A 16,818-nucleotide genomic window follows, 5' to 3' on the forward strand; every position below is an offset into this window, starting at 1 on the left:
TGTTGAGCAAACACTGATCAATATATGAGTCTTCCTAGGATTAAATGATCGCAAATTACATGTTCAATAATGCGCCAAAATAGCGCCAATGCGCCAATTTTTTTTTTAATTGCTTAAGGATTGATGTAGCGTTAAAAGTCATCAAAATCCCCCAGGGCTTTAGAAAATTCAAAAAGTTTAAGAAATTCTAGAATGTTCCATAAGACTGTTTTATAGAAAAACAAGTGCTCTAAGAATCTCCAATTGCTTACAGAACTCTCCAGAAATCTTGAAATTCTACAATAAGCTTTTGAATGCTTCAAAATATTGTTTAAATCTTCAGGATGATAAACAAAACTCCTGGAAGCTCCACAATAAAGATTGAGGCTCTGCGTTCGCATCAAGGCAGCAGTATTGGCGTATATAAGTCGTGGATAAGTGATTCAATTTATCCTGGGCAGGTGTAGTGGGATGCAACGTAGCTTTAGTTGGCTTACTTTTATTGAAAAGAAAAGAGGAAAAGAGATTTATGGAGGAAGGGAGGTAGTGCAACGAATTGACAGCCAATTGGAAGAGAAGAAACAAGCCTTGGGGAAACGATAAAATAAACAAAGAATGAGAGATAAAAAGAGAAAATGCATTATCAAGTAAGAGACAGAAAGATATTACTCATACTTGCTAGAACTCCCGACTGATATATACAGAAAAAGGATATTGGGAAAGATTCAGTTTGGAAGAGCGTTTGCCAGAATAGGAAGCAATAGACCAGAGGACACGAGTGGAAGCTGCAGACACGTGAGCAGGAAGGATATCAGAAAAAAATTCTTTATCGTAAGAGTCGCAAGTCAATGGACGAGCTTCAGGAGGAGATCGTCGAAGAAAATTCAGTGAGAAGCATCAAAAAGGAAATAAGACAAGAAATAGCAGGATTGAAAATCTCGATTGACTGACTATAGATGAAAAGGCTTTGCAAAATCAGATGAAAATCCTTGGAAATAAAGAAGACAAGAGGACTTGTAAATACAGATGAAGAGGCCTTGTAAATACAGATGACGAGTCCTTATAAATACAGATGAAGAGGCCTTGTAATTACAGATGACGAGTCCTTATAAATACAGATGAAGAGGCCTTGTAATTACAGATGAAAAGACCTTGTAAATTAGCAAATAAATTTACAATCATTAGAAAAATAGGCAAAACTGAAACCGATACCCAAATTCAACAAAAAAAATGGAAAATAAGTTTGTTACGTAATCAATAATTATTTATAACAAATATATTCTAAACAAAATAAAAGTGGAAGAGTCCCATTGAACCCTGTTAGAGTCCACGAATAATTTTGGTGCTGGATCCAATTATAAAAAGTGCGTATGTGTGTAAGAATCGTTGTGGAACCCATTCACCTTTATTGGTGTAGTGAATGTTGCTCTGCTCGCTCTAATGTCCGGCGTGTTGGTTGGCAGAGAAATTGCCCTTTGAAGCGGGTAAGGGGAGGAACTATCGTTCCCCGTACCCGCTTATATTGCGCTTAATAGCCTAATATTGAGCTTAATAGCCTAATATTGCGCTTAATAGCCTAACTAGTTCCTGAACTAGGCCCAAGGCCCTAACTGGTTCCAGTAAAACGATAATGACCATATTAGTTATATAAGTTCACATAAAACTTATTTTACACATAAAACGAATGGTTTTCATTTAAAATTTGAAACCAATGTTGAATAAGTTTGTCTGTTTGCAGATGAGGGTGAAGACAGCAGAAACTCATCCCTCGACTCAGGTCTTCTACACCCCGACCTCGCCTGGAGAGAATCAAGGTACCTTGCTGCAGGGTCGGATCCGCCTGTGCTGCCCCGATGCTCACGTTTTTTTTCATAGAACTGATTTGAGTGTAGACTTTAGAATTTTTTCTGTACTGTAGGACAGCTTTTTCAGTTGAACTTCATTCGTAGTGTTTCGCTCTTTTGAACAAACGTTCGTGTATTGTAGGAACGAATTTCTTCTTTGCTACCATGTTATTTTTGGATAGATCATTTTAAGTTTTAGAATTTATTTATATATAGTAGGGATGATGTTCACTTGTTTTTTAATCTTTTTGTAGTACCCAAACATATATATATATATATATATATATATATATATATATATATATATATATATATATATATATATATATATATATATATATATATATATATATATATATATATATATATATAAATATATATATGTCGTACCTAGTAGCCAGAACGCACTTCTCTGCCTACTATGCAAGGCCCGATTTGCCTAATAAGCCAAGTTTTCATGAATTAATTGTTTTTTTGACTACCTAACCTACCTAACGTAACCTAACCTAACTTTTTCGGCTACCTAACCTAACCTAACCTATAAAGATAGGTTAGGTTAGGTTAGGTAGGGTTGGTTAGGTTCGGTCATATATCTACGTTAATTTTAACTCCAATAGAAAAAAATTGACCCTATACATAATGAAATGGGTAGCTTTATCATTTCATAAGAAAAGAATTTGAGAAAATATATTAATTCAGGAAAACTTGGCTTATTAGGCAAATCGGGCCTTGCATAGTAGGCTGAGAAGTGCGTTCTGGCTACTAGGTACGGCATATATATATATATATATATATATATATATATATATATATATATATATATATATTTATTGACGATCACGAAACACTGATCTGCGGAAAATCCACATAGTTATGGGAAAGGGTGATGAACGTTTCGGCTGATCAAAGTCGTTGTCAACACCAGACTGACTGAGAAACAGAGGGAGGGGTGGAGGCCAATCTACTGGCACTAAACCACCCATTCCCAGGGAAAGATTTACCCAAAAGCCGGTATAGATTTGCTTAGAATAGTCAGAAGGATTAAGCGGTCTTATTATTATCTTAATCCTTCTGACTATTCTAAGCTAATCTATACCAGTTTCTGGGTAAATCTTTCCCTGGGGATGGGTGGTCAGGTCCCAGTTGTTGGCCTCCATCTTCCCTCTGTTTCTCTCATTCAGTTTGGTGTTGACAACGGCTTTGGTCGGCCGAAACGTTCATCTCCCTACCCCATTTCAATGTGAATTTTCCGCATATATATATATATATATATATATATATATATATATATATATATATATATATATATATATATATATATATGTATATATATAATATATATAATATATATATAATATAATATAAATATATATATATACTATATATATATATATATATATATATATATATATATATATATATATATATATATATATATATATATATAATATATAATATATATATAATATATATATATGTTATCATCATCATGTTCTCTAGGCAATAGTCATTTGTTTGAATTATGTATGTGGTATCGAGTCCTACTTTTGAAGGAGTCGATACTTATTGCTTTCATAATACTCAGATTCAAGTTTCATTATCTTATTTGGATTGTTTTATAAATAATTGTTCAGTAACCGTAGAGTTTTTAGGCATAGTGTTTGTCTGTTTATGTACAAAAGGTAGACGTTTGCATATATATATATATTGGGATGGTTTTTCCCGTTAGAGTTGAATCCTTTTAGAGTAGATGATATGACTACAAAGTTGAGTAGTTTTGAAGTTGATGAGTTTATTATGAGCGACTTCATAGTTGAAAATTGAGTTTTTAGTGATTTATGTATTTTTTAAATCTTCAGCAGCCACAAAATTAAATTTGATTGTAAATATATACAAATGTATCTCTAACAGATTCTAACATTGGCCTTGTTTGAATCGAAAATTTCTTTGCATAACATTATTGATAGGTACTAAAAAAGTTAGATCCATTCCCGCCAAACACACACCGAAACTACGACGTTGGTACAACGTTCGAACAAGTTTTAACACCTCCTAACCAGTTATAACAACCAATATAGCAAGTTGTAACAACGTTCTAATACGTCATAAACACGTTAAGCCAAGATGTAACAACTTTATTACAAGTTGTAACAAGCGGAAAATAGAGACAGTTTCGGTTTGTGTTTCCAGGGTTACATATGTTGTATATTACATGACTAGTCAGTTTTGGTCAGAGCTCCTGAACATGTTGGATTTTGCGAAGATTCATCTTGTCGGATGTTAAATATACTGTAATCATGTATAAGTATTCCAAAATCCAAACGTGCCCTTTTTTTGAAAAATCAGTTTCAATGAGTTTTTAAATGGAGTAAATGATTAGCTAATTCTTAGATTCTTCGAATTGCCAAACATATCAGCAGCCGATTCAATAATCAATCCTGTGAATATGATATGAGTGATTTTCTATGTTATATATCATGTTGTGAGGTGAGTAATATCTTGCGTTATACCACAAATTGTCAACATAACTTGGGTTATATTCTGTGTTGTAACTCATATTGTGAACACGATATGAGTTATATCCTGTGTTATAACCCATATTGCGAGTATGAACTCCATCATTCACCGGAGCATATTGACAAATATTGCAATGCTAATCGATTAGAAAAAAATAATTATTCTTCTGAAAGTGAAGAACAAAAAAAACAACTGAAATCCACTCATCTTGATCAGAACACATTTTTGAGAATACAAATTATAATAATTATTCTGGAATTCAATTTTATGTATATATGATGTCTGTCTTTCGATAAAACAAATATTAATTAGTATTGATGAGAAGGCTGACATGTTAGACGTGTTGATATCAAAGCTAAAATTGTGGGTTGAAGTGAGCGGCTCCTGAAGGTTTAATTTGCCTGTTCTGAAGATGGAAAGAAACAATATTTGCATTTATTCTAATTGTAATAATTTGCTAGTATTTTTCTTACTGTAATTTTCCTCTTATTGTAATACCAGTTTCAACTATAGTTTAAAATGTTTACTAGCTAAGTTTGTTAATATTTCAATAATTTAATTACATAGGTGAACAGGTTTTAGATTATATTAAAGAAAAGTAAATATATAACAAATAAAGAAAAATAAATATATGCAAAGTTTCTGTCCATTATCTCAAAACAGAGCAACACTGTGTTCAACACCTGCACTCTGTACTTATACAGGCACTCTGTACTTATACACTCACTCTATACTTATACACTCACTCTATACTTATACACTCACTTTGAACTTATACACTCACTCTGTTCGAATACACGCACTCTGTACATGCACTATGTACTAATACACTCAGTCTATACTCAAACACGCATTCTGTACTTATGTATTCACTCTACTTATACACGTACTCTCTACTTTATACACGCACTCTGTGCATATGCACGTACTTTGTACTTATAACACACTCTGTACTTATACATGCACACTGAATCTATACACGCAATCTGTACTGACGCACGCACTCTATACTTACACATGCACTCTGTACTTACACATGCACTCTGTGTTTATACATGCACTCTGTACTTATACATGCAGTCTATACTTATACATGAACTATGTAACGATACACTCCTTCTATACTGACACACGCATACTCTGTACTCATATATGAGCTCTATACTTATACATGCATTCTGTACTCATACATATGCGCAATGTACTTATACATGCACTCTGTTCATATACACCCACTCTATGTTCACAAATAACATAGAACAATTCGTGGATAATTCACTCTCAGATCGTCCTCAGACCAGAAACTCATTGCAATTCAACCATTAGAACATATAATGCACTGAAAGATGCATTGAGCCAGAAAGGTTTGTTAATTCACTATCATTTCAAACGAGAGAGACAATGACTTTAAGTTCACCAGACCACACACTAGAAGTTGAAGGGACGACGACGTTTCGGTCCGTCCTGGACCATTCTCAAGTCGATTGTGAACTTCCGATTGTGATTGCGTCCCTTCAACTTCTAGTGTGTGGTCTGGTCAACATACTTCCGCCACGTTATTGTGACTCATCGCCTGCAATGACTTTAAGGATATAAACCAAAATATAGTATGATTCCCCAGGGGAAATATTTTAAACGCTTATTCTCCCCAACCTCAATACTTAGAATAAGCAGACATATAAATAACCTGGATATAATATGTATCTTCGTGGAAAATCAAGCAATAGATCTGTGAAGAATAGGGACTGCAGGCGCGTCTGTGAAGAATAGGGATTGTAGACGCGTCTATGGAAGGTACAAAGACATTCACTGTAACGTTCAAGCGACTACAAGCCTCCCTTCAGAGATAAAGGGGTCTTGTAAAGATAAATCAACTCCCGACCGCTGTGAATGATAACACAACATTGCACGATGATTTGTGTTGAGCGAGGTTAGGCATATATGAATGTCTGTTAAACATATATATATATATATATATATATATATATATATATATATATATATATATATATATATATATATATATATATATATATATATATATATATATGAATGTGTCAGACATATATATACGAATGTGAATGTGTTGATATTCATAGGAGCAGCTTTTATTATTATTATTATTTTTTACGATAGATGTGGCCATACATTTTCAGTGCTAATCAATATATATACATTACCTTCTGTCTTCCATGGACAGGGTTATAGGTCTGTTAAACTATAAGTTCAATGATCTATTGAACAATCAACCACAGAGGGTGATTTTATGGGCCAATAGGCTTTCTTTAGTTTCCCTAATTCTTATCTTCTTTTGTTCTAATTGTAAAATAGCGCTAAGCCCGTAGTTACCAGAGGAATACTTAGCAAAGTAACGGAGCAAATGCTGCGGTAGCAAATAACCAAGTAGGAAAACCCACTTGATTTATTTAGTTCAGGTCCCAGAACTAAGGCACAACATCATAATTGTGGGAGAAAGAGGAAACGAGTAATATCTGAAAAACAACATACAGGGGGAGAGTAAGGTGCTCACTAATCAATAAAATAATAACCAAGCATTGAGAAAATATGCATGAATGTAGACCGAATATTTTTTTCTCAAGCCGGGGCCTTTGCGGAAGGAAGTTCCGGGTTGAGATATCCAGTCTAGAAATTTCATCAATGTTTTATAAATGCAGGGTTTTTATTTCACGTATTGGGCAAGGAGGGAAATTGAGAGTGAAAATAATGGCAGTGCGCTATATGATAAACTGTTGAACCAGCATACACGGGTGGAAGATCGATGAATAGATGAGTCTGAGAGAATGTGCTGCAAGAAGCGATTGCAAACGCGAGCTCACTAAGCAACTTCAAAAGGAATTACAACGATAAATATTAGGAATAACTGTCATTGCATTACCTGACTAGACGGTCTAAGGAGCTAATATTCGACCTTGAGAGCACACCTAGGTGACTACTTCTAGGTAAACACACACACACACACACACACACACACACATACACACACACACACACATACACACACACATACACACTCTCACACACACATACACTGTTATCTGTAATCTAAATAATTATATCCACAATCACTAGTATTTATAACATTTAAGAGTGTTACTTTCAGATTTTGTTTTAGTGCATTTGCAAGCATTATTTCATTCTATAATATATTTATGCATATAGCTTTATTATATTAATTTTTTATAATTATCTGCACGCACATTATGTATCACAAGCACTTTTCCTTCCACAAATGGCATTCTAGTATCTTCACTCAGACATCCAGACAGGCACTTTATCTCATGTGCACTTACAGAAAAAACACCCATGCACACACACACACACACACACACACACACACACACACACACACACACACACACACACACACATACACACACACACACACACACACACACACACACACACACACACACTCACACACACACACACACACACACACACACACACACACACACACACACACACACACACACACACACACACACACACACACACACGCACACACACACACACACAGAAGAAGCGCCAATATTTTTTAGTTTGTCATGATCTGGGTATTCCGACATTCTAATTCATTTACTGCTCTCCCTTCCGCTGTCTTCTGCTTTCTCCTGTCCCAAGTAAGTGTACAGAGGCGTGGAGCCCTCGTCCTACTCCTTCCCAACGCCCTCGAGGGCTCCTGATCCCCCTGTGGGTGAATGTATTCAGAAGCGTGGAGCCCTACCCATTCCTCAAAGCCCTCGAGGCGCTCCTGATCCCCTGAAGGGTGAATGTATAGAAAAGCTTGGGCCCTACCTCTTCCTCTAAGCCCTCGAAAGGCTTCTGATCCCCTGTTGGGTGAATGTATTCAGAAGCGTGGAGCCCTACCCATTCCTTAAAGCCCTCGAGGGGCTCCTGATCCCCTGTAGGGCGAATGTATACAAAACCTTGGAGCCCTACCTCTTCCTCCAACATCAATGTGGGCTCCTGAGTACCTGTCGATCGAATGAAATAAGAAAAAAAAAGATTGATCGCAATTCTCTTTAGCAATAAAAGATTCACATACTGCCATTTGTATTCTATGATTTTTTTTAGGAGTTTCTTGGAGTACCTATGAAATTTTCTGGTTAAGATTTCAAATTCATCCATTTTACCTCCAGTTACTTCAAAGACCGAATCTGTTACGCATATTTTGTTAGCGGCAAAATGTTAAATAATAAAAATAAAATAATGAAAACTATTTTGCTAGAAAATTACAGACAATCAAAGCTAAAGTAAATGCAATAATTTTTATTTAAGTTCTAAATTTATAGTTATTTATTAATAACTATTTATTAATAATAATAGATATTTAATAATAATAATAATAATAATAATAATAATAATAATAATGTCTTCTAACAGACATAATAACATAGGATAAAAACCCACACTTGTGAATTTGTGATATTTATGTAAAAAGTTTACACCAAGTCCTTTGCACTCTCCCGAGTGCTTCGTCAAGGTCTGAGTGTGTGATTAGGACGAGACTTACATCTCAACGTCTAACTCATTAGACTTTGAGATGTAAGTCTCGTCCTAATCACACACTCTCTCACACTGCACTCTCCTGAGTGCTTAACAAAGCACTCAGGAGAGTGCAAAAGACTTGGTGGAAACTCTTTAAATAAATTTCACAAATAAACAAGTGCGAGTTTTTATGCTAATTAATAATAATAATGGTAATAATAATAATAATTATTATTATTATTATTATTATTATTGTTATTATTATTTTTATTATTATTATTATTATTATTATTATTATTATTACACTAATAATATCACAAAGGCAAACTGTGGAGAAATAATACTGGATAAACATGGTGTTGTTAATGACTAAATATTTTGTTATCTCGTTAATATATAGTTTCCGGTTATCAAAAAGTTGATTGAAGAGTATTGCATCAATCAGCATTTGGTGGATAAATGCTGTTAAGAGTGCATTCGTGTAGGTATGTGCATGTGTGTGTGCGCGCGCGAGTGTGTGTACTCACCTAGTTGTGCTTGCAAGGGTTGAGCTCTGGCTCTTTGGTCCCGCCTCTCAACTGTCAATCAACTGGAGTACAGATTCCTGAGCCAACTGGGCTTTATGAAACTGTACACCAGTTGATTGACTGTTGAGAGTAAAGAGCCACTGCTCAACCTCTGCAAGAACAACTAGGTGAGTACAACTAGGTGAGCACACACACGCGTGTGCGTGTGTGTGTGTGTGTGTGTGTGTGTGTGTGTCTGTCTGTCTGTGAGTGTGTTTGCGCGCTCGCGTGCATAGCTAGGCAAGCACGTGCCACCAAAAGACTACAAACTTAGCGTCAGTGTCGTGTAACACAGGTTAGTTTTGAAGTTTTGTGCATCGTGATGGCTTGACTATTTTTTTGGGTGTTTCCTGTAGTCTTAGTCCTCAGTGTTTGTTGCAGTTCGTTGTGGCCATGCGTATATGTGTCAGAAAATTGCATGATTATGAGTTAATTTTGTTTAGTAGAAGGAAGTAATATAGCCTTTTTCCAGTGTTAATATAATGCAATTTTGAATATATTTTTTTAAATCAGTCAGGATATTAATTGTATCTATCTATCTATCTATCTATATATATATATATATATATATATATATATATATATATATATATATATATATATATATATATATATATATATATATATATATATATATATATTTAAATATATAATAAAATATGTATATGAAGAAAATAATTTTTTTAACATTAATACTCTTGCAAGCCAGAATGTAAAGAACGTTAGTATCTGAGTTTTTTGGCTTTTTAAAAGTTTTCAAATTAATTGCTAATGTTGAACAAGAAAGTGAATGTTAGTGTTTACGGCCGAAGACTGAATGTTAATGTTGGCACTATTCATGTTAATTATATATATGTCTCTTGATCCATTTATGGTAAATAATATTTACCAATTCGCTGACAGTCACACCACACCAACTCTCCTTCACTCCGAATTGAATTCCAAAACCACTTAAATGTATCAATGTAACCTTTTAAGAAGATACCTAGCCGCTGGTGTCTCACTTGGTATTTATACTATTGCCTAAAGCTCTTCCTTGAGATGCTAACACTCAGTTAACACTATATACGTGACAACTAATGTATATAGGTTTGTGTAAATGTATATACATATGTATGTATTTCAATGTATATTTCCTTAGGTACTGTTTTAAATATATATATATATATATATATATATATATATATATATATATATATATATATATATATATATATATATATATATATATATATATATATATATATATATATATATATATATATATATATATATATATATATATATCATTTACAGTCTTAATAAATAAGATGTTTGTGCACATTCCATAAATTTTCGTGCACTGAGACCCCTTTCCCCACCCACACACACATTCCTCTTCTCTGAATTTCTCGCTCCTAAAAACCCCTTCTCTACCACCAGCCTATACTCACATGAATCTCCCCGTGCTAGGTCACCCTCCAGACGGGGGTCATCCTTGAGCGAGCAGGCCGAGAATGAGGTGTACCAGCTCTCCCGTTCGTACCCCCACTCGCTGCCTCAGTCCAGACGTTCCTCTGTAGCGTACCAATCGTCCTCCAGTCCTGAGTTCAAGGGTGAGTGTCAATCTTTAGTGTTGTCTTCAAGGGTGAGTATTTGGAGCTCATGTTACCTTCAAGGTTGAGGGTCAGATGTTTATGATATCTTCGAGGGTGAGTATCACGAGAATATTTTTTCTTCAGGAGTGAGTATCTTGAGTTTATTTTTCATAACTTCGAGGCTCTCGCTCTATTCTTCAGTGACGTCTTGCATCAGTGTTACAGACTGTTGTCACCATCGATTAGTACCTAGTGATATTTAAGGAGGATTCGACCGCAAAGAATGCACCTCACGTCATGTTCATCCTCCTGTGTTCAAGTAGTTTAAATCTCTAGCGTCTCAGATTATCTTCATGGGTTCTAAAGATCTCACTCGTATTTTATCGATGGCATCTATAAGCAGAAGCGCTTGACATCCTCAAGAGGAACTTTCCTTTCTTTACGTTTCTCACACATTGCAAAAACAATCACATCTGTGCTTGCTAGCTGGAAACAAAGAGACTTACTGAATGCGGTACTTGCTAGCTAGAAAAAATACAATCACAGACTTCGGTAATTGGAAAAAGAGACTCACGAACGCCAGTGTGCATTTTGGTAGGAATAATTAAAATCAGGCCAACGCTGAAATTTACCTGTTTTCATACTTGTAATTTTTATAATTACACGCAGAATTAAAATAAACTCGCTTTTTCGAGCAACCCGTCAATGAGTTGCTCGATAATTATGAGATGACGTTCTCTTGTTAGTTGCTAAGGTTAACGGTTCTCATAACATCCCACGATTGGCGTGTTGCCATTGGTTCACAGCGAAATGCATTTGCCTGTCTTACTCATTGATGTAAATCGTTCTAACATAACACGAGGGGGTCCGATTAGGACCAGTCGGCAAATATCGCATTGGAAATATGGCTCGAGACTAGAAGTTCGGACTACGGCAAGGTGGGACTTGGGGCAGTTAGGTGGGATAAGGAACTCGGCCTGCTGAAACTGGGATATCATCCAGGTGAGTTTGAAGGATGACTTAGATGGATTTTAAGCTCTGTATCACGTTATGGAACCTGACAGTAACCTACTAGTCTTGCCAGACTGTAGGAGACAATAACAGTGACGCCAAGAAGGTTTATGACTAACATAGTAAGTCTATAGCATACACATGTTGCTCTGGAAGCAATTGGTTCGATGGCCTCTCCTCCAATCTTCTCCAGGTATCATCTGGCCTACAATAATGTTTAAGATAAGTGTATGTTGCTTCTTGTGGCCTAAAAGCCTATATATGTCGTGCTATTGATATAACCACTTCAAAAATCTCGTGAACTTTAAATAAAATGCTTGATTGTTTCATGTGTGACCTGATTGGCATAGATATCAAAAGGCAATTCAAATTTTTGTGCCACTACTAATTTTTATACTAGTATTTCTGTGTGAATCACTAAATCATTAACTGTTGATCTGTGATTGAATGTCTTGTTGAATATATGGTATAAAGTACTTATGTAAAATACAGCTCTGACGAACAGTGTCGGCGAACAATGTCTCTGCCCTGAACCGAGCCTGCGCCTTGACACTGATTGGTCGGCACATATTAAACCTAAGTCTACCTGTTCCGATTCTGTACAAATTGTTTGTGTTGGAGCTTAGTGTGTGGCGATATTTTAGGTGTCTGTTGTGTAAACAGAGCAAGTCTATGATATCATGTTATCTTTCTTCTGTCTGCTTCTCGTATTCGAGTCTTCAAGTGCTTTCCCTGAAATGTTTGTCTGTCTGTCTGTCTGTCTATCTGTCTGTCTGTCTGTCTGTCTGTCTGTCTGTCTGTCTGTCTGTCTGTCTGTCTGTCTGTCTGTCTGTCTGTCTGCTTCTCGTACTCGAGTCCTCAAGTGTTTTCCCTGGGATGTCTCTCTCTCTCTCTCTATCTCTCTCTCTCTCTCTCTCTCTCTCTCTCTCTCTCTCTCTCTCTCTCTCTCTCTCTCTCTCTCTCTCTCTCTCTCTCTCTCTCTCTCTCTCTCTCTCTCTCTCTCTCTCTCTCTCTCTCTCTCTCATCCCTCTCTCTCTCTCTCTCATCCCTCTCTCTCTCTCTCATCCCTCTCTCTCTCTCTCATCCCTCTCTCTCTCTCACATTTTCTCATTGCTTCCTTCTCAAGCATACCGTCTATATGCTCTTATGTTTAATGTTTAAACAGTGCTTAAAGGCATAAATAATACAACAACAGACTTTATGAAGCAAATTTTCCATTTCCTTAAGACTACAAACATTGAAATTTAATCCCCACTCCATGCAAATTGCCACAACACATCAATATTATCACCCCCCCCCCCCCCCCAATATGCAATATCCACGAACCAAATATACTTTCTCATCCCTCGTTCCAACATTTACACAGAAATTACATCACATTCTCCCCAGTTACAAACCCTTTAAATAGATCTCTACAATATTTATATCTACAACAGAGATATCATCCTTTTGATATAGGATAGTAGGATATCATCCTACACTCCTTTTGCATCACATTTCTTCACACCACACGCTTGGCCGCATGCCACACTATTCATTTTCACAATATCAGCCCATCCTCTTGAAATGATAGTACGAATAGTAACTATTTGTTCGAAAGTACGAATATTTAGTGACGTATCGCCAGTAAACCACTTAATGTACTATTATTTTTTTCATATAACTAAATATGGCTAAAAACTAACATATATTCCAAGGGCTAAAAGACCACATATATGCACTATTAGGCCGGAGGATTGCTAGAATAGGTTAGGTTAGGTCAGATCTTATGTTCATTTTGCTGATCAAATAGTTTCTGGTTTGTCCAAATTCAATAATACAAAAGTCAATTTTCCGGTGGTTCATCACTACACGCTGGTACTTTGCGCCAAATAGTTATTATAAGTACATTCATTTTCGATGGACGGGCTGCACAATACACATTCATATATCGACCTCCTCCCACCATACTTCACACTACACACGTGTCTAAACCCTTCTCATCCTACGTCCCGACTATACTTCTAATGGCCTCGTGCGCATGTGCTAATGTGTGCCGCTACTGTGTACGTCAGCTGAGGACTTGGAGGCGAGGCTGTCTGTGTCGATGAGTCCTCTCGAACGCCGCCGAAGCACGAGTTTTAGGTCCTCGACGAGAACTGAGTTCCTGGGATGCGGCGAGGAGTACCCGAGGCAGCGACGAGCCTCCCACAATGTACTCATCCGGTCACACTCCCTCAAGACCAACAACCAGGTCGATCAGCGGGTCAAGCCAGGTCAGACGCCTGCCCTAGGCAGCTCTCTTTTTGCCAGTTCCCTTACGGTATGATACTTAATAAATTGTCAAACTCCCATGTTGGGAGAGCTGTATTGCCAGTTCTCTACTGTACAATTGTATGTTCGTACAACTTTAGAAAACCTGACATCCATGTTGGGTAATGAGTTCCTTACGGTATGACCTTATATTGTCACGTTACTTTGTATATATATATTTCACCCATTTTGATGTGTCTCCTATAAACGTTTGTTGTGATACAAGCTTTTTTATTTACTCAGATTTCTTATATGGTTACTATTCATTAAGTTCATCATTTCTCATACATCAACTAATGATGAATAACATTGTTCATTATATATTGTGGTATAGTTTTATGTTTCCCTCGTTTCGATTGTTATTGTTTTTATTTCCTCTAGCTAACACGATGTGACATAGTTATGTAACTGTGTTTTTATTTCCCCAGAACTTGATGCATGAATTGCCTTTGCCTCATGAGTTTTTTTATTAAAATGGTTTCATAGGAAGTCAAATGCTATACTCCTGCAGCAGTCAAAACATCGCCGGAAGAACACCGTCAGAAGGAACATCATCAGAACTTGCTCTGATTCGTCCTGGGATCCATCTGTTATTTTTTTTTTCCTTCACGTGAATTTGTATAAACCAACCTCTAAAAATGGTGATCCATCTCTCTCTCTCTCTCTCTCTCTCTCTCTCTCTCTCTCTCTCTCTCTCTCTCTCTCTCTCTCTCTCTCTCTCTCTCTCTCTCTCTCTCTCTCTCTCATTTCTTCACCCCTCACCCGTCGTTCCTTAGCCCTCATTCCTCACTCCTCTCTTCTGATCAGTCAATTCTCACTTCTTACCCTCACCCTACACTCCTTACCCGTCACTCATTAGCCCATCATCCATCACCCTCTTCCCTCGTCCTTTCACACCCTCACACTCTGAACCTTATGTTTAACAGACCTCTAACTGTGTCCATAGAGGACAGAAGAAAATGTATATATGCTGGTTAGAATTATAAATGTGTGGCCACGTCTGTGGCAGAAAATAATAATTAAATAATGAAAACACCGCCATTTACCTTAAAATAAGCATTTTAAAGCCGGTCCTTCGTAATAATATTATACTTATCTTTGTTGCTATATAGATGTTATTACTTCAACGTAAAAAGACATTAAAAATTATATTTAATTTTTGTTTTGCAATTGGCACATATTCACATTAAAGCCTTAATAGCAAATTAAACTATCCGTCGACTCCTCTGTACACCAATATTTCTTTATCGACTTTCCCCATCCTTGCCAGTCTCTTTGTCGACATTCCTATCCTTACTAACGTTTTTGTCGACTACTCTATCCCACCCCATATCTCTTTGTCGACTTCCCAATTCCTTTCGGCTCATCCTCCCTCTTTGTTGACTTGTCCACCTTCTACACCTTCCTCATCAGCTCCTCCACTCGTCCATCGATTCATCCTTTTCGACGTCACGTCCACTCTCCTCGTGACCTATACCACCTCAGCCCCTTATGTCCCCATATACTCGAGCCTGCCTTCAGTTACACCATTAGTGTCCACCATCTTCATTACTGGCAAGATGTTCCTCACCCAGACCATTTTTCGGCCGAGATTGCTCTCCTGACTGCTTAGGACACATGTGTTTTTTCCAATTATTATCAATATGGTGTTACAATGTGTGCATTTGATGTTTTCAAGGAGTTTCCCATTCCAGACTTCCAGAGATGCTGGGTGTGTGTGGGCATGATGATCTGTCTGATTCTTGAAATATCTCTCTCGTTAGAGTCAGTTGTTATTAAATACTTGGCTTTTATACATCCATTTAAAACATCTTGACCTACTTAAATGGACCTACTTTAATCTTGACCTCTGGCAAATGCATTTTTTTACTTTATATATATACATATATATATATAAATATATACATATATATATATATATATATATATATATATATATATATATATATATATATATATATATATATATATATATATATATATATATATGTCGTATATATATATATATATATATATATATATATATATATATATGTCGTACCTAATAGCCAGAACGCACTTCTCAGCCAACTATGCAAGGCCCGATTTGCCTAATAAGCCAAGTTTTCCTGAATTAATATATTTTTTCTAATTTTTTTCTTATGAAATGATAAAGCTACCCATTTCATTATGTATGAGGTAATTTTTTTTTATTGGAGTTAAAATTAACGTAGATATATGACCGAACCTAACCAACCCTACCTAACCTAACCTAACCTATCTCAATCGGTTAGGTTAGGTTAGGTAGCAGAAAAAGTTAGGTTAGGTTAGGTTAGGTAGGTTAGGTAGTCGAAAAAACATTAATTCATAAAAACTTGGCTTATTAGGCAAATTGGGCCATGCATAGTTGGCTGAGAAGTGCGTTCTGGCTACTAGGTACGACATATATATATATATATATATATATATATATATATATATATATATATATATATATATATATATATATATATATATATATATATATATGTCGTACCTAGTAGC

General features: G+C 36.0%; 1 protein-coding gene across 1 annotated transcript in view; it reads left to right on the forward strand.

Annotated features, from left to right (window-relative positions):
• Positions 1–16,818, forward strand: part of Fife (regulating synaptic membrane exocytosis protein fife) — a gene marked incomplete in the record, with an annotated part of 325,447 nt that overhangs the window by 283,773 nt on the left and 24,856 nt on the right. Inside the window, 3 exon segments of the mRNA XM_069325246.1 lie at positions 1,718–1,793; positions 10,868–11,010; positions 14,058–14,258. Coding sequence (XP_069181347.1) covers positions 1,718–1,793; positions 10,868–11,010; positions 14,058–14,258 — 420 coding nt within the window.

The sequence above is a fragment of the Procambarus clarkii genome, chromosome 2, assembly GCF_040958095.1.
Source record: "Procambarus clarkii isolate CNS0578487 chromosome 2, FALCON_Pclarkii_2.0, whole genome shotgun sequence".
Lineage (NCBI taxonomy): Eukaryota > Metazoa > Arthropoda > Malacostraca > Decapoda > Cambaridae > Procambarus > Procambarus clarkii.